The following is a 17,009-nucleotide window of genomic DNA, read 5'->3' as shown; positions in this document are numbered from 1 at the left end:
GACCGGGGGGGAGGCTTTTTTGGCGGCATGAATGACGAAGAAACGGCGGCTGGAGTTGCTGGAATCGGCCTTACGTAAGGAATCTGCCTTAGCCAAGGAGTCGGCCTTACGTAAGGAATCGACCTTACGTAAGGATTCGGTCTTGGTTCAGAAGGATTCGGTCTTAGTTAAGAAGGATTCGGTCTTAGTTAAGAAGGATTCGGTCTTACGTAAAGAAGGAGAGGGAGAGGGCCGGGCCGACGCTTTGGGGGCGGGTGGTTCCTTGAAGTCGGGTCGCGTGTTGTTGGGGGCCGGTGCACCAGAGACGGGCGTGATTGCGGAGACGGCGCCGAATGCGATGTCGCTGGTGGCAGAGAAGGTGGCGTTGGAACGGAGGGTGGCGCCGCTGGATGAGGAGGCGATGGCGCGGCAGGCGGAGTTGCGCATTTTGCGGCAACTCGCGGCCGCCCAGCAGCCGTTGCTGCGCCCCCGAGAAGAAACCGGACCCGACCAACAAGAGAGTCGCCGCTGCCGCCGCTGGCTGGGCTGGCGGCCCCACTCCAAGTACCAGCGGCTGTCTGGAAGAGAGAGAACTATTCTGCTCAATAACTCCGGCATTCGGGTCCAAGACTCGGAGGTCCCAGACGTGGGCGGCGGGGTCGGGACTGGGGCGGATGAGGGCCGCACAGCCGAGCACGTGTATCCCGTGCTCAAGTTCGAACATCTGCGGCTCCCGGCGGCGCTGGTGGAACACCTAAAGAGAGAGAAGGGAATCAGGACACCCTCGCCCATCCAGCAGGTCTCTCTGCCCACGCTCTTGTCTGGCCGAGACTTTCTGGGTGTCGCGGGCACCGGCAGCGGGAAAACTCTCTGCTATTTGCTCCCCATGGCCTTCGTCTGTCTGGCCAGCTACAAGCTTCAGCCCTTCCGGACTCAGTCCTTGCGGAGTCAACACGCTCAGCCACTTCGGAGCCGCAGACCGCCACTCGGCCAAGACGGACGCCCCGGGTCCGGTGGCCCCGGATCTGGCAGCCCCCCTGGGCCTGGCGCCCCCGGGTATGACGACCCCGGCACTGAGAGTCCCTGGCCGTGCAGCTTGGTGCTGGTCCCTAGTCGGGAGTTGGCGCTGCAAATTGCGGGGAACGCGAACGAGTTGTTGGCTGTGCTCTCGGACGCGTACCGCACGCGTGTGCCCTTGAGGTGCGCCTGCGCGATCGGCGGCGTATCCACGTCGGGACAGGGGCGCGTGTTGGCGAACAGCCACGGCCTGGTGGCGACGCCGGGGCGCCTGAAGGATGTGCTGGACAGGGGGTTCTGCGTTCTGGCGGGCGTGCGCTACTTCGTCATCGACGAAGCCGACCGGCTGCTGGATGGCTCCGGATTCCTGGACACCGTCCGGGCCATCCTGGATTACCTGCACCCGCGGGACGAGCGCCTGTCGCCAGGAAACCGCCCCCTGCCCGCGCAGAGAGTTCGACCGTGGCTGCAATCGGCCTTGTTTTCGGCGACGATGCCACCGAAGGTACGCGAATTAGCGAAGACGTTGTTACGGTGGCCTGTATCGGCTTCCATGGGCAGTGGAAGTGTGCGTGTGTCTTCAGAGGTACGACAGCGCGTGGAGTTGGTTGCACACACGGCGCGTGTGCGACTCAAGTTCCTGTTGCGGGCATTGGTAGAGACGCCGCCACCGGTGATTGTGTTTTGTTCCAGCAAGTTGGACGTGGATGCGGTGTTCGAGACGATGTTACGACGCGGGGTGGAGGCGGTTGCGATCCACGGCGGTTTGAGTCAGGAGGACCGGCAGGACGCGTTCGAGCGCTTCGCAGCCGGCCGTGCAGATGTGCTCGTAGCCTCGGACGTCGCTGCCAAGGGCCTCGACTTCCCGCGCGTCCGCCACGTCATCAACTACGATATGCCCCCAGACATCGAGGCCTACGTCCACCGAGTCGGCCGTACCGGCCGCGACCAACTCAGCGCTGGCACCACCTCCGGCCGAACCACATCCGGCCTCGCCACCACCTTCGTCACCTCCGCCTGCCTCGCTAACGAAACTGTCCTCCTCGACCTGCGCTCGGTCCTACTTCAGGCACGTCAAACTCTCCCCAAATTTCTCACCGTCCTCGCCGAACATTGCGGCCTCCACCAAACAGATGTAGAGTGCACCTTCTGCGGCGGTCCCGGCCACAGACTCGTGCACTGCCCTAGACTTCGTAAAAACAGCGGGCGCAACAGCACGCTCTTCTAGACGGCGAGGATTGCTGAGATTCGATATCTCTTGCCCTCCTCGAGACGATCACTTGGAACTCGTCGTCGCCCGTAACTAGTTCCCATTCATCAAAAGTTCCCATTCATCAAAAGCATCCATCCGGGCACTGGCGGCTTCCGGACGTGGTGTGTAACAGATTTTGAAGAAGGTTTTGTCGACCGCGGGAAGACTGTTAAAACCACAGACTCGATATACAGAGGAGTCTTACGGGGGGGGGGGGGGGGACAGTCCGAATCTGCTCGCAAGTTAGTCTGCTGTTAGGTCCCACCCCAATCGACGACACGGCACCCAGTGCAATCAGTCAGTCTACCGTTATGCTTCTAGTGTCGATGAGAATGATGGAGAAGCAGACCATGCCAGTGTTCGCTCATATGCGTCCGTTGATTCTGATCTCGACTCGCTCATGGATGGATCTCGCTAATGGGAACTTCCGCCGGTTTTCTCTTGTTGATGGCGAATTCGATGTCCCCGATCTCGACGGCGGTTTAGAAAGATAACGACCCAGTATTCCAACGAATAACAGGCAATAAAAGGTGGAAGCCCCAAGTGGAAGTCGTCTGGTAGCTTCTATGGTTAACAGGAGATCTTCAAGAACTCGAGGGGTGTGGAAGAGTGTGTGTGGTGGGATGTTGTGGAGGGGTGGCCGGTGTTGTATCCACTTACGAGACGGTGGATGACACCGACCATGCAGAGATGGTACACATTGTCTACGACGATGATCTCATCAGTCTCGACCAGCTCTTCGACGCCTTCTTTTTGGTACACGACCCGACTCAACTCGACCGGCAAGGTGAAGATCAAGGACGTCAGTACCGCAGCGCCATATTCGTGCACAACGCCAAAGACCTGCAGACGGCCCAGGATGCAATAGGCCGTGCCAAGAAGCTCTGGGAAGTAGAGGGAGCTCACATACCAAGAACGGTAGTCACCACTGTACAACTTGTACCGGTGTCAGACTTTTATAGGGCTGAAGACTACCACCAAAACTTCGCTGTCAAGAACCCAAAGAATGAGTACTGCAAACGCGTCGTAAACGAAAAGATTAGGGACGCCCGCAAGCTTCTCAGAGACCTCATGAAGGGCAATAAGACGGGCGGAACAGGTACACTAGAAGACATGGCCAAGGGACGAGTGTTTAGTTGATTCGAAAAAGTTAGTCCTTCTTGCCGGGGAGAAACAGATCTCTTAGAGTTGGTTCTCTTGACAACGGCTTCGGCCTTCTTCTTCTCAATATCGTCAAGGGACATACCAGCGATGGTCTTCTGCGAGCGGACAGTCGTCTTAGTACGCTTCTTGCCGGTATCGGTGTTGGCTGACCACAAAGCCATTGCCGCCACTCGGCTATTAGCAGCTGTGGTCGGCTGCGGCTTGTCGACTTGCACGGTGTTAACGTGAATAGGGCATCTGTGTTTTTTTGAGATGATCAATCGAGTTACGTTAGCTGGTGGTTGTTTCTGGTGTCATCAGGAGATCTTCAAGAACTTGAGGGGTGTGGAAGAGTGTGTGGTGGGATATTGTGGAGGGGTGGCCGGTGTTGTACCCACTTACGAGACAGTGGATGACACCGACCATGCAGAGGTGGTACACATTGTCTACGACGATGATCTCATCAGTCTCGACCAGCTCTTCGACGCCTTCTTTTTGGTACACGACCCGACTCAACTCGACCGGCAAGGCGAAGATCAAGGACGTCAGTACCGCAGCGCCATATTCGTGCACAACGCCAAAGACCTGCAGACGGCCCAGGATGCAATAGGCCGTGCCAAGAAGCTCTGGGAAGTAGAGGGAGCTCACATACCAAGAACGGTAGTCACCACTGTACAACTTGTACCGGTGTCAGACTTTTATAGGGCTGAAGACTACCACCAAAACTTCGCTGTCAAGAACCCAAAGAATGAGTACTGCAAACGCGTCGTAAACGAAAAGGTTAGGGACGCCCGCAAGCTTCTCAGAGACCTCATGAAACCGACCTCTGCACCTGTTCCAAACCGCCCAGAACTCCCGGCTGCCGAGAGCAGTGAATCCAAGCAGCTGCCCTGTAACTAGCGCACTACAGGCAATGCGATGTAACTAATGTACGGAGCAAGCATGTTATACATGAGGGCAATAAGACGGATGGAACAGGTACATTAGAAGACATGGCCAAGGGACATATATGAGTTGATTCGAAAAAGTTAGTTCTTCTTGCCGGGGAGAGCAACAGATCTCTTAGAGTTGGTTCTCTTGGCAGCAGCTTCGGCCTTCTTCTTCTCAATATCGTCAAGGGACATACCAGCGATGGCCTTCTGCGAGCGGACAGTCGTCTTAGTGCGTTTCTTGCCGATACCGGTGTTGGCAACAGCCTTCTTGTTGTTGCGCCTCCACGCCTGGGTCCATCGCAGCTTGGCCGGCTTCTTCTTCTGGTGGTACAAAGACTCAACCTTGGACGTCTGGAACACGTGAGTCTTGGCATCCCTAAGTAAATAAACATAGAAGCCATGTATGTATCCGCCTCGAATACAACATCAGCATGCTACTACCGTCGGCCCGGTTCTAACAGGCACGTAATAACACACCCACGTTTCGGCATATTCCGAGACACAAGACTTACCTGGAGATGAAAACCTGGCCTCTGCCGGGGTAGATTTTCATTTCGCTGTAGGAGCATGTCTCCAGCTTCAACGTTGTGGTAACGTCCTTGCTGGCCATCTTCTCTCAACCCCAAAAAGGCCCCTTAAAAAATTTGGTGCGCCCTCACTGTTTTGTCCTTTCTTTTGAAAATTCATGCTCCACTTCAGCGTCCCTGAAACTCTCCTACAGGTCCTTCGGCTGCAACTACCACAGCTCTTCCAAAATCCCGCCTTTAACAAAACTCCGCCTTTAACAAAACTCCGCCTTTAACAAAACTCCGACCGGTTTCGAACCAACACTCATGCTCTCTTTTTGCTCATGGAACCGGGCGAGGACCCCCACGACCCTTATCCGCTGCATAGTCTCTTGCAGCTTTACGTGGATGACCGCGCCGCTTATGACGTAGTGTACAAGTACGCTGCCAGCTTTGCTGCGGATGCCCTAACCACCAGGTTTGAATACTGTTTGTGGACAGTGCCTGTTGTCTGAACCCCCCGCAATGACCGACCCCAGAATCGAATACGCGCTCTGCAAACACGCCCGCGCGACAAACACGCGCGCCACAAACACACCCGAACATTAATTTCGCATCGGAGTTTCGGTAGATTTGTGTACAAACGATGTCTACAGGAAGCGTATGCGGACGTCAGAGCTTCTCTAGTGAACTTCTTCGAGACGTACTTGGCTGCAAACGGGAGTTTGCGAGAATACTGGCAAGCAACGCAGAAAGTCATGAAGGCTACGCTTTACTTTGATAGAAAATGCAAGGACGGCACCCGGGACGTGGCGGCGCTAGTCGTCCTAAGGAGGCTTTTCCGCAGCTCCTGCGGGCGCCAGGCCGCCGGCTACGAGGAGTGTAATGAGATACTCCAGTCAGGACAATTGCGGGATGACTTGCTGGCGGATGGCTCTGTTGTTCGTTCGCCTGACGCCTTTTGGGTTTTGAGGGGGCTTCTTGGGGCCCACCTAGGGCTCCAGATATTCTTAGCAGCATACCCAGAATACCTGCAAACCAAGATATGCTCTGCGTTCGACGTCGGGTTGAAACCCACCTTGGTCCGTTCTGCCTTCCTTGAAACTCAGGCTACACGGAGTACACTGCTCAGTCGTCCGAGGCTGCTGAGCTCTGGTTACTCGTTCGTCGCTGAGACCTTGGGTATGTATTTCAGCGAGCTGGGTCACTTGGACGACTTATTAAAGGAGCAAGGGGCCCCTGGTTGTAGTATTGCACACTTCAATACTGCACACTTCAATACTGCACACTCCAATACTGCACACTTCAATAATGCACACTCCAATACTGCACACTTCAATAATGCACACTTGAACAATGGACAGTCTGGTAATGAGTACTCCAGTAATGTTGCGCATGGAACAGAACGGTGTTGCGAAGACGGGGTGGACTGGGCCGCCCTTCAGCTGCGGCTGGAACGCCACGACTTCGTGGTTTGTGGACGGACCGACCAACGACGGCCGAATTTGTCCTCGCAGGTAAACGATACTCACAGGGAAATAACACCTGTCCTGACGCAATCGTTCGAAAGGGAGGTGCGGCACCGGGTTCGCGACTGTCTCCGAGAGGCCTGGGAGGCGTACGTGACGGCCAACAACGCAGCTTCTCGGCTTCTGGATACTTATGACCTGGACAAGCTGTTGGCAATTGGCCTTGAACCCACCCCAGTAGGCCTTATTACCAAAAGCTCAACCTCGAAGGTCCCGACCGCCAAAAGCTTTGGCGGTCTGAGACAAGTTCTCCGTCGCCGTGGCCTCAAAACCGCATTTCTGGTCACCAATGTAGGTTTCGACGAATGTAATGGTGGAATTGAGGGTGGGTCGGCTCACGGCCGCCGGGCGACACTGACTGTCAGATTCAACTCGACCCGCTGTGGAGCTCGTCTGTATTGCCGCATGCGGAGTTTCAAACCCAGGTCACGGCTGAAGCTAGCCAGGTCGTCAACACCGCGGTGTCAAAGCCCGGCCCAGCCTGCGGAGGCCGCACAAATCCTGCGCATTCTTTCCCGGTGGATGGCACTGAGCGGAGAAACCAACAAGGAGTATAAAACGGCGATTGAATCCGTGCTCCAACGAAGTTTATTCCCGACGTTGTGGGCCGACGGGGGAGATGGAGGTGGAGTACCAAGTGGAGCTGACCTCGAAAATTCCAAGGACATCCTGTTTAAGCTGTGCAAGCAGATGGGACAGATAGAGGACAAGCTGCAACATCTTTTCGCTCCTATACAGATTGAAGACATCCGTGTACAATATTCCTGCCAACCCGTGGACGACTGCTCAGGTCACGATCAAGAGTTCCATCACCACGAGCTGGGTTACGACGGTGAGTTACGCGATCGCGAGTTGTACGACTTCACGTTATCCTTATGGCATGGCTTTCTGGTCCGGCATCGGAATCGGATATTGAGCCAGGTAGGTGTATGGATGTTGCGTCACGGAGTGCACTGGGAGACATGTTCTCTTCGGCTACAAGGACCTGCCCCTTCCTTGAAGGAAACAAGCAGCCAGAAGACACTCGGACCGAATGTGAAGGTGGCAGAGGTACATGCCCCGGACGACAAAGACACCGTGGGTAAATGGGCACTTGGAGGGGATACGAAGGAGTACCTAGATAGCAAACAGTTAAGGGGGGAAGATAGCAAACAGCTAAGGGGGGAAGAAGCGCAAGCAGCATGGGAACGCTTACCGGGGCGTTGTCTACCGGAGGATTGCCTGCCAGTTGCATTAAGGACTACGGATCAGCTCATGAGCTTGCAAGAAGGATTCATCGATGTTCTGTTAAGGGCCCATGAAGCTGTTCTAAACACAGACGCAACTTCGTATCCGACGACTGGACCCGGGTCTAATTCGGAACAGGGACCAGGGGCACCAGGCCAGTCTTTCCGCGTGGAGAAGCTCGTGCTATCCGATTGGTTGTCTGCACTCGGCAATGCTGCACGCGAAGAACAGCAAGTTCAAAAACTTCTGGGCAACCTCGGGATACAACTGGGCTTGGATGGCGAACTGCCAAGTCGACTGGTGTCCAAGAGCAAGCTAATGCGACCCGTTGTGGTCCGACTGGAATCTGCCCGCATGCAAGTTTCCACGCACAGAGGAATGGAGTTCTGCATTTGCTTATTAAACCGATATAGTACAGATCGCTATGAGACGATTGATGCCATCGATACTCGGCAGATGAGTTGTGTAGTGCGACAGATTGGAGCCCGCAATGCCACATTCCAATGGGTGTTAGACCGAGGTGTATGCACGTTTAGTTATAAGGGTCGAACTTTGATTTGCTCAACTGGAGCTGGTATCATCCTCGATGCGATCTCGGACGTAATTTCGACCCGTACATCATCCCCGAATTCTACATGTCAACGGAGTGATGAAGAAGTCGAAGTAGTCGTTGACACTGAGTGTCAGCCAAACAAAGGTAAGACAGACAACCAAGAGATGTGGTTAGCTGGGCCAGCGGCTCCTGACTGGGTTTATCTTGGTGACAAGGAGTTAATGCGTCGTTGTGGATTCCGTCATACACGGCAATACCACCAGTATATGGCTGAGCTTCTCAGCGTGGGAATAGTTTGTTATGCCTGGGGAAAGGAGCCGGCGTCGGTTGCGGAAAAGAAGTCAATGGAAGGCTATTTGCAGCTGAACCTGCAGTGGGATGGCCCTCAGGCTCTACCCCGTGCTTCTCTAGCAAAGAAGCATAACGGGCAGACTGAGAGGCCGCTTACTCCGTCTTCAATGAGTGATCCAGGTCTTGCCGCCGATCTGGGTGTTGCCGATCCTGTTATTGCCGATCCGGTTGTTGTCGATTGTCGGATTGCGCAGATCGTGAAGAGGAATGGGCGCATTTCTGAAGCGAGGCTTGTCGAGGAGCTGATGACCACTGGGCGGCGTTTGTTTGGTCTGTCCAGAGCCATGATCTCGTCGAGGCTCCAGGTGTTGATTGACAAAGAAATCATTCGCCATGATCAGGCCAATGACACCCTCATGCTTACGTTCAGTGACCAATAGCTTCCATGTCGGATTAGTATCAAAGAGGGAGCGGGACAGACAGGTCGACGGACAAGGAGGGATGGGCAAAAAAAAGGGGACGTACAGACTTAAAAGCAATGTGATGACCTAAGAGACAGACCCTAATCGACAGGCCTGAGTCGACAGGCCTGAGCAGTGGGGGATAAACAGAAGCAGACTTTAGGCAGATTAGCGTCGACGCGATTCCATTCGCTTCACTAGGACTTCCGATGCTGGAGCCTCGTCGTTGTTTTCTCCACTTTCTTCGCTGCTTTGGGTTTTTTCCCTGGCTGTAACACGTTGTGGATGTCATAAGCCACGCTCGCTTTTAGGTCCAAAGCGCGAATTTTGTTTTGAGCCTGTGCTTCAATGGTCCTTAAATCCATGAACATTGTGTACTCCGGACTGAAGTTAACCGGCGGGAAAGACTGTATGGGACATTCCGCTAGATGCTGGTGCTTTGCTTTCAGTTCCTTTACTCCTACGTCAATTTGCTCCCGTGCAAACGGTCTCGTTGAGTCCTTGAGCCATAATGCGAAATTGTCCTTATCATACCTAAAGGGATTTATTGGGTCGTGACGACCTGAAAATCTTTCTCGAACTCTCCCGTCTAGTTCGTCTAAGGTGGGAGGTAACGGAGCCATCTTTCGTTCGAGACGGATTTGTTTTATGCTACTATCTATCAAGCGTCGAGAAAAAGTGTCATTCACCTCAACACCTTTTTGTCGTTTAGCATTTGCATCGGCAACCTTCTCTTGAAAGGTTTGAACATCACTTAACTGATCCAAATCCACCCAATCATGGGCCATCAGCAACAATTCATAGTCCACAGTGGATACATTATGCTGAGCTATCAGGTATTTATCCATCATCAATTCGTCGTCATCGTTGCAATATGCATATTCATATTCGCCAACGATTTCCAGAGATATCGGCTCTATAATCTCTTCTTCATTGGGATCGATGTAATAGTAGTAGCGATTGTCGATTCCTTGGAAGCCATCAGCTAGATTATCATCGTACTGACCCAATTCGCGTTTTGGGTCCGTTTGCATATCGTTCGATAGCGCGCGCACACGTTTTTGGATGGATGTTTAGAATTGAGATATGCTCCTTTATCTTCAATTATCTTGAATTGAAAGATGCCCTACGTCTTGCTCTTGCTCACCGGCGACTGACTGAAATCTTTCTCACGTTAACCGCCCACGTTAACGCCGATTTGTCCTTCTCTGACCGACAGGCGATCAGACGACAAATATTTCAGAATGAGGAAAATAAGGCCATCCCATCGCACTTCACTCACATTTCAGTGACTCCCACTGTGGGTGGATTATCGCATATGTTCCACAAGCCACGAAGGGTTGCTCAATTTATTCATAGACGGAGCGCAAAGGAGATGAAGCTTTATCATCCGTACTTCTATAGGTATTTACTCCCTCCTATGACATTGCGAAGTTTCTCATTTAGTCATCTGCCACTGGCATTACACCCACGTTCAGTCATCACCCCGCCTGTTATGGAACCCCAGAATATACCCATGCCGCACGATTTATCACTCCTTGACATGTTGAGCATACTTTGTGTTCAACATGAAACATTGAAGAAATTCGTTTTCTCCGCGTACGATTCCTGTCCTATTCCATGGAACACAACGCCGAGCCGGGTTTGCCCCAGGGATGTGATCGATGAGTGTATACATGCAAGGAGCGAGATGATTCGGGAGTGTTTTGGTCATTTGCACGTTGAGGAAGATCGGAAACAAACGGATGAGGTTTCGCATTTGGACCCGTTAAATAGTGAGGTTGACCCAGAGCTTTCCCGCAGATATCAGATCAGGGTATGGTGTCCGGAATGCCGATGTTCAAGAATGAATCATGACTCATGTTGGATGAAGGGGGGGCGCCAGATAAAGGATATGCTTTTGACATCACTGGATTCTGAAGAAGATCGTGAGGACTTCTTGAGGGGCTGGGAGGGTGCCAAGGGCCTGAATTATCCCAACCTGGAGCACCTCGAATTCTCTGGATGGGGGTTGTCTAACTTCCTGGCGTTGGTACGCATTCTGGGGATAGCCAGATTCCCCAAATTAAAGACTCTCATTCTCAACGGCACATTGATTATGTCGCCTTCTTTAACTGATCCGAAGAACGCTTTGCCGCGACCTAAGCTCAAGAACGAGGGCCAAAAGGTTCCGAGCGAACCTGAAAAGCTTATGCGGTTCATGCAGACCATGAGCTTTCAGTATTCTCCTTTTGCGCGCCATCACTCGAAGAAAGGGAATAGTGACTACTGGATGTCGGTGTTCAATGGAGGTTTGTGGACTCCCGACACGTTTCCGCAGTTGCGCCGCGCCGTGATTCGCGTAGGCAACTTTGATGATGCGGCCCGATGGATTACTCCTTTGTTCGAAAATTGTCTGGCATTCGCGCCTAACTTGGAAGAAATTGAATTTGACCATAGTATCGTCCAGTTTAGTATTTTGGAGGACCCGATCATGAAATTTTTCTCCATGGTTCCGGGCGTCATTCGCCGAATATCGCCGGATGAGGGAGGCACTGTCGTCTATCACCACAACCGTCAGATGGGTGCGGTCTTATTCCCGAAATTACAGGTTGTCAAAATTCGATTTGTGGATTCCCCAATGACTCTTGTGGCAGTGGAGAATGCCATTTCCAATATACTGCAGCGGCCCATTAGGGTGAAAACGCGGAAGGCATTTGTACATCTGTTCTCCGACGATGCCCAAACTGCAGCTGACATTATACGGGAATGGCCTTCGATGCAGAAGGAACGCCTGCGAACGATTCTGAACCAGTCGGACGATTTGGGTATTCGACAGCAGATCATAAATGTGCTGGAAGAGGCTGAACGGGTGGAGCAGCACAACTCTATGTTGGGCGGAATTGAATTTGCGAAGTCGTGCGATTGGACGGGAGACGATGAGGGCGACGACGCTTGTGACCGCCCGCAGTACCTGGCCTCACCGCTCTCACCTTTTTCGGAGGACACGGAATTCCGCGAAAACGGCTTGCTCATCCTCTCGTTCGACGGCGCCCGGCAGCAGGCTGTGCTTCCTCCGCTGAACGGAGACTTGCTGAATTTTGGTACGCACGCCAGCAAGCTGCTTCTTAAACACTATCGACCCTCTGACACGCTCCAGGAGAAGCTGCTGGCCAGCATTACCTTCCAGGACTCGTCGAATGAGGTCCAGAATCTATCCACAATTTGCACGGTCGACGACAGCGGCACCCTTGGGCCGGAGGAGGAAGTGGAACGCGAACCCAACGGGAAGGACCTGGACGCGGGCCCTCGCAAGGAGCGACTGGTTGTGCGAGACTCCTGTCTGCGGCGGCTGGACATCCAGTTGGAGTTCGCCATCGTGTGGCAAGTGTCAGAGTCAGAAGCCAAATTGGCTGTGGAGGAGGAGGTGGCCCGCCTGCGGAAGCACCTGCTGGGACACCCTTGGCTGCGGTCGATTCGCCACGTGCGAGTGGGCTCATGCACGCGGCTGACCTACGAGGGGAACAACTGGGATTGGTGGGAGCGGTTGATTTGCGGCGTGTACCGGCCGCGACAGCGGCGAGTGGGCGCTGAGGGGTGGGCACGGGAGAGCAAGGCGGTCATTCCGGAGCAGGCGCTGGCCAAGTACCAGTGCCATCACATGACGGAACACTGACTTGCGCTCCCATCTTGGCGCGTTGGAGAGGGACACATTTTTAGAATGAAATGTTTCCCCTGGTCATTCCACAAGGACACCAATAACGTATCGCTCAAGAATGAGGCGTGCGAGGTGGCTTACGCAGCGGAACTCCCGCCGCCCAGGCTCTTTGACTTGCGGGGGCGCATGGTGGTGAAGTTGCTGAACGCCGCGAACGCGGGCCTCGTGATCCAAACGATCGGACGTGTGCAGAGGGGCGACGTGTCTTCCATGTACCGTGTGGAAGGCCTGCTTTTGGGCAGCGGCCGCTCGGCGCAGGTGCGTCTGGCGACGCACCGCATGACCGGGAAACGGGTCGCCATGAAATCGTTCTTAAAGCGGACGGGAAAGGTGAACTACATGCGGAATGAGGCACAGGTCGCGCTCCGCCTGGACCACCCGCACGTGGCCCGGCTGCTGGAGGTGTGGGAAGACAACTTTGCGGTGCATTTCATTATCGAGTATTGTCCGGACGGGGACTTGCTGCAGTGGATCCGGCGCCGCTTCAGAGGCGCCAAGCTGACTGCGGAATTCTACCGGGAGAACGAGCAGATTTCCCGCGCCCTGATCACCCAAATTCTGCGAGTGGTCGGCCACCTGCACCACGAGCAGCTGGTGAGCAGGGACATCAAGGCGGACCACTTTCTGATCGATGGTTGTCTCTCCCAGACCTCCGTGGAAGGAACCACGCTCATGCGAGGCCGGACCGGGGGCATGTCAGACCGACAGCGGCGTTCCAGTGGCGAGCCGGGGACACACTCTTCGCCCGCCATTCCATCGCCCGTCTCTGTCGTGTCACCGCCAGCGCAGTCTGTGCCGGCCGAACTCGCCACCGAGGTCAATCCCCGCGTAGAGTTCCGGGGGAAGGCGTCCACAGGCATCCCCAAACTAAAGCTCATTGACTTGGGACTCGCTCGCTCCTTCAGCTACGAGTCCCGGCCGATGAAGGCGGCCTGCGGATCGTTGCCGTACGTCGCGCCGGAGGTCTTGCTCGGCAACTACACCTCGCAGTGCGACCTCTGGAGTGTAGGCTGCATCATGTATATGCTGCTTACCGGAGACCCCCCCTTCCACGGCTCAGAGTCGGAAATCGCAAACAAGATTCTCGCCAGTGATTTCCACGTGCAACTGCCACCAACCTGCGCTGCCGCTCTTTCATCCGAATGCAAGGACCTACTACAGCGCCTCCTGACCCAGAACCCGAACGACAGAATAGACGCTGAATCAGCATACCGACACGTGAGCAACATACATCCACCGTTACAGCCCACCGTACTGAGCTTGAGCCCCGGGTCAGTCCCCGGCGCAGGCTACCTTAACTCCTCTTTCATGCCCGTCCCGTTCTGGTCCGTTCACTGCCTTACCTGTGTATTTCTTAGCAATGGATTCTTCGACCCACCCCGCTGGCCTTTCGGTTGCCTGAGGGAGAGCTAGGCTATAAGCTGAGGAATGCGGTCCCTGCCTTGCGGAGGGTGCCAAACCAAAAGTTCTTCCGGAAAGTAGTGTTGAGTTTGATGGCCTTCGGTCTTTCCACTGACGAGATGTGGGATCTTGACACCCTTTTCTCATATGCGGACCATGGCGGTACAGGGGTCCTTACACCTGCGGATCTGGAAAGTTTGTTGACTCGGATTGATCCTACACTATCGCGAGCCGAGGCGGGTAAAATTGCAGAGGCTATGGATATATTTGATCGGGGTGGCATCTATTTCAATGGTACGTTTCTATCCACCCTTTCCGTCGTACTCCACGACTCGTTCCCTCCATGTCTCACCCATATCTCAACCCTCATTTACAAACCCAGAGATTCCGTCGCCCTATATTCCGTGTAGTATGACCGGACTAACATGTGATTTCAGATTTCATTTGTTGTTTCCTTGGGTCTGTTATACCGTTGGACGATGGTCATCTAAGAACCACATTCTGGAAGTTCGATCGTTCACGAACAGGCCAGGTGAGTGTGGAAAATATGCGGCAGGTGCTTGGCACCTTATATTCCGACCGTGTGTTGGAAAAGTTCCTTCGAGAGAGCGACCGTGATGGAGACAAGTATATTGATTTCGATGAGTTTAGGTGGATAGCTAAAGACGAGCCTCCGGTGGAGTCCACTGAATCTGACAAATCATCATAAAACGCGTGACGTTTTTCCAGTATTACTGTTTGAGTTTGTAACCCCCCATGCCAGCTGCTGTACAGTTGAATGTCCACCTCGCCCGGCCTGGCCTAAATATGCCCGCCTCGTTTCGTCTTCCGTTTGGCTCTTTCTTTCGCCAGCTCGACTTGTATCAAGTCTGCCAGAATTTTGTCTTCGCTAGGTTGTGTGTCTTCTTGTCCTGTTTTTTGCTTGGCCTCATAAGGCAAGTCCAATGTGGCCTCTTTTGGGGAGCCTGTGCCTTCAGACTTGATCCCGCCTGCGTTGGCCTCGGACAGGTCATCCTGCTCATCGTCCAACGAGGAAGGTTCGTCCTCCCTTTCATCGTTCATGATTACATAATCGCGAGACGACTTCGCAAACTTGATAATGTCTCCGGGAAGTAGCTCGTAGTAGCGTGTCGGCTCGATTTGGTCGTGGTTTAGGAATGTTCCGTTAGTGGAGTTGAGATCCATTAGGTACGGACATGTCTCGCCCCTCTTTGAGTTCCATCTGAAGCAAATGACCGCGTGTTGCTTGCTCGTCGTTGGATGCATTATCGGCACATCGGCAACCCTGGCATCACTACCAAACAAATAACAGCTACTATCTCCCAGAGTCAACGTTTCTACAAAGGTGACCTAGTTGTGTTCTACACAGTACGAGAGGGGAGCTATTAGGAGATTTGACTTACTATTGTCCATATTAGACTTATTTGAGAAGACAAAGAGCCACCATTTCAAGACGGGCTTACGAGCGTCCAATGGCAACGTGTGCTTCAGTAGGACGCCGTTCTTCATGTTGGTTTCTTCCGCCAACACTCCGGAAGTCTGCATGTTCCGTTCTACGTTGGTTGTTTGGGCTTGCTTGCGCGGTGCTTCTTCTTTCTCGTGCCGTACCTCCTCATACCGGGACGGTTCTCCCCAAGCTCTGTCTTTTGGTCGCTCCTGTGGCTCATTTCTGGAATTCCAGGACGGCTTCCCATAGGGCGCTGTTCTCCGACTGTCATACCCCCTTCTCGGGTCGCCATACGGCCCTGTTCTCTGGCCCATCCCTTCCCCTCTCATTTCTCATTTTTCTTGAAGCGATTTTCGGCAGCTGGCTGAGCAAACAAAGAAAGGGGCAACCGAGCTTGTTCGTCGGAGCGGTTTTGGGACAGCCAGTCCGCCTTGGCTGTTGTTGTTTTAGGGAACATTGCGTTACTGTAAAAATGCCTATTGCTCAAGGTTCAGAGAGTATGCGATCCTTAATGGAGGAACGCGTTAGAAATGGAGCCAATGGACCGCAGGGCGACCCCGAGATGGAAGCCTATATGGCTGGCTTGGTGGGCAAGTGCGACGCACTGGCGATGTACGACAGCGAAGGGACACTCTTGTGGGCTTGGAGCCAAGACGGTATGCATGGCTGGTACTGGCATGTTGATGTGACTGCTGACAACTTGCGCTCATCCACGTCCTATGATTATCAACAAAGCGACGGTGTAAGTATCCGCCCGGCCCCCAGTAGCACTAATAGCGGGCGGAGGGCTGAATCTGACAGATCTTACTTGCAGTCTGCGTTGCCAGTCACCTCGGAAGCGGACTACATTGCTGAGTTCATGAGCGGCGCCGGCAGAACGCTGTTTTTCAACGGTTGCAAGTTTGTGCAGGCCAGGAAGGACATCTCGGAAGAAGAAGTGACATTTGCGATTTTTAGCGGCGCCGGTGGCCGAGGTTTGCACTGCGCAGTATCGCCAGACAACGCCTACATGGTGGTTGCTGCGGCGTCCACGACGGGGGCGCCATCTGAAGAATACTTCGATTTGGATTTAAAGCGCGCGAAAGGCAGCATCAAGATCTCACCTACACAGCTCGGCGGAACCTTTAGAGCCTTCGCACCGGGCGCGCTTGGCGTTTAGGAGCACGTGTGTGCGCACGCGTGCGCGGGCGTGATCGTCGCCATAGTTTAACGTGTACAAAATATGTACGTTAGTTTAGGTAGATTTGTGCATCTTCGAATTCCACAATCTCTTCCAATTCATCGGTGTCTTTGGCAGGCACTGGGTCTGGCGCTGGCGGCGGGGATGGTGCTGGGGCTGGAGCTGGAGCGGCCGCTCGCCGTCTCCCCTCTGTTCTGGGAACGGTGGTCGCCGCGCCGCCGAGGTACATTTCCATGCCACCAGGGCTGGCGTCGGGTGCCGGGGCTGTTGTTCCAAAATCGCCGGCTCCATAGTTGCCTACTCCGTAGTCAGCGGCGGTCGGCGCCGGCGGTGCAGGCGCGGCTCTTGAGGGCCGAGCGGCCCTGGTCGCGGGTGCGGGCGCCGCCGTGACGCC

The 17,009-nt window shown here is 54.1% G+C and overlaps 10 protein-coding genes across 10 annotated transcripts; 7 read left to right on the top strand and 3 right to left on the bottom strand.

The window, feature by feature from the left end:
* Window positions 1-31: 31 nt before the first annotated feature.
* GNI_118780 (helicase) lies at window positions 32-2,224 on the top strand (the record flags this gene model as incomplete). Its single annotated transcript, XM_011133501.1, has 1 exon — window positions 32-2,224. The coding sequence occupies one exon, from the start codon at window positions 32-34 to the stop codon at window positions 2,222-2,224; it is 2,193 nt and encodes a 730-aa protein (XP_011131803.1).
* Window positions 2,225-2,559: 335 nt separating this feature from the next.
* Window positions 2,560-3,388, top strand: GNI_118770 (peptide methionine sulfoxide reductase; the record flags this gene model as incomplete). Its single annotated transcript, XM_011133500.1, has 2 exons — window positions 2,560-2,728; window positions 2,883-3,388. 2 exons carry the CDS (start codon window positions 2,560-2,562, stop codon window positions 3,386-3,388), a joined length of 675 nt encoding a protein of 224 aa, XP_011131802.1.
* A 276-nt stretch (window positions 3,389-3,664) lies between these two features.
* Window positions 3,665-4,291, top strand: GNI_118760 (peptide methionine sulfoxide reductase; the record flags this gene model as incomplete). The annotated part of the gene is made up of 1 exon (XM_011133499.1): window positions 3,665-4,291. One exon carries the CDS (start codon window positions 3,665-3,667, stop codon window positions 4,289-4,291), a length of 627 nt encoding a protein of 208 aa, XP_011131801.1.
* A 128-nt stretch (window positions 4,292-4,419) lies between these two features.
* Window positions 4,420-4,933, bottom strand: GNI_118750 (putative 60S ribosomal protein L24; the record flags this gene model as incomplete). The annotated part of the gene is made up of 2 exons (XM_011133498.1): window positions 4,420-4,699; window positions 4,836-4,933. The coding sequence occupies 2 exons, from the start codon at window positions 4,931-4,933 to the stop codon at window positions 4,420-4,422; spliced, it is 378 nt and encodes a 125-aa protein (XP_011131800.1).
* A 240-nt stretch (window positions 4,934-5,173) lies between these two features.
* On the top strand, window positions 5,174-8,869 carry GNI_118740 (hypothetical protein; the record flags this gene model as incomplete). The annotated part of the gene is made up of 2 exons (XM_011133497.1): window positions 5,174-5,268; window positions 5,461-8,869. The coding sequence occupies 2 exons, from the start codon at window positions 5,174-5,176 to the stop codon at window positions 8,867-8,869; spliced, it is 3,504 nt and encodes a 1,167-aa protein (XP_011131799.1).
* Window positions 8,870-9,087: 218 nt separating this feature from the next.
* Window positions 9,088-9,924, bottom strand: GNI_118730 (hypothetical protein; the record flags this gene model as incomplete). Its single annotated transcript, XM_011133496.1, has 1 exon — window positions 9,088-9,924. The coding sequence occupies one exon, from the start codon at window positions 9,922-9,924 to the stop codon at window positions 9,088-9,090; it is 837 nt and encodes a 278-aa protein (XP_011131798.1).
* Window positions 9,925-9,959: 35 nt separating this feature from the next.
* Window positions 9,960-12,545, top strand: GNI_118720 (hypothetical protein; the record flags this gene model as incomplete). The annotated part of the gene is made up of 1 exon (XM_011133495.1): window positions 9,960-12,545. The coding sequence occupies one exon, from the start codon at window positions 9,960-9,962 to the stop codon at window positions 12,543-12,545; it is 2,586 nt and encodes an 861-aa protein (XP_011131797.1).
* Window positions 12,546-12,590: 45 nt separating this feature from the next.
* Window positions 12,591-14,697, top strand: GNI_118710 (protein kinase domain protein; the record flags this gene model as incomplete). Its single annotated transcript, XM_011133494.1, has 4 exons — window positions 12,591-13,221; window positions 13,444-13,858; window positions 14,014-14,282; window positions 14,426-14,697. The coding sequence occupies 4 exons, from the start codon at window positions 12,591-12,593 to the stop codon at window positions 14,695-14,697; spliced, it is 1,587 nt and encodes a 528-aa protein (XP_011131796.1).
* Window positions 14,698-14,789: 92 nt separating this feature from the next.
* GNI_118700 (FHA domain protein) lies at window positions 14,790-15,764 on the bottom strand (the record flags this gene model as incomplete). The annotated part of the gene is made up of 2 exons (XM_011133493.1): window positions 14,790-15,325; window positions 15,392-15,764. The coding sequence occupies 2 exons, from the start codon at window positions 15,762-15,764 to the stop codon at window positions 14,790-14,792; spliced, it is 909 nt and encodes a 302-aa protein (XP_011131795.1).
* A 143-nt stretch (window positions 15,765-15,907) lies between these two features.
* On the top strand, window positions 15,908-16,594 carry GNI_118690 (hypothetical protein; the record flags this gene model as incomplete). The annotated part of the gene is made up of 1 exon (XM_011133492.1): window positions 15,908-16,594. One exon carries the CDS (start codon window positions 15,908-15,910, stop codon window positions 16,592-16,594), a length of 687 nt encoding a protein of 228 aa, XP_011131794.1.
* Between the last annotated feature and the right edge of the window lie 415 nt (window positions 16,595-17,009).

The sequence above is a fragment of the Gregarina niphandrodes genome, assembly GCF_000223845.1.
Source record: "Gregarina niphandrodes unplaced genomic scaffold scaffold00028, whole genome shotgun sequence".
Taxonomy (NCBI): domain Eukaryota; phylum Apicomplexa; class Conoidasida; order Eugregarinorida; family Gregarinidae; genus Gregarina; species Gregarina niphandrodes.
The sequence above is the reverse complement of the archived record's forward strand: the minus strand, read 5'-3'. Positions and strand labels throughout refer to the sequence as shown.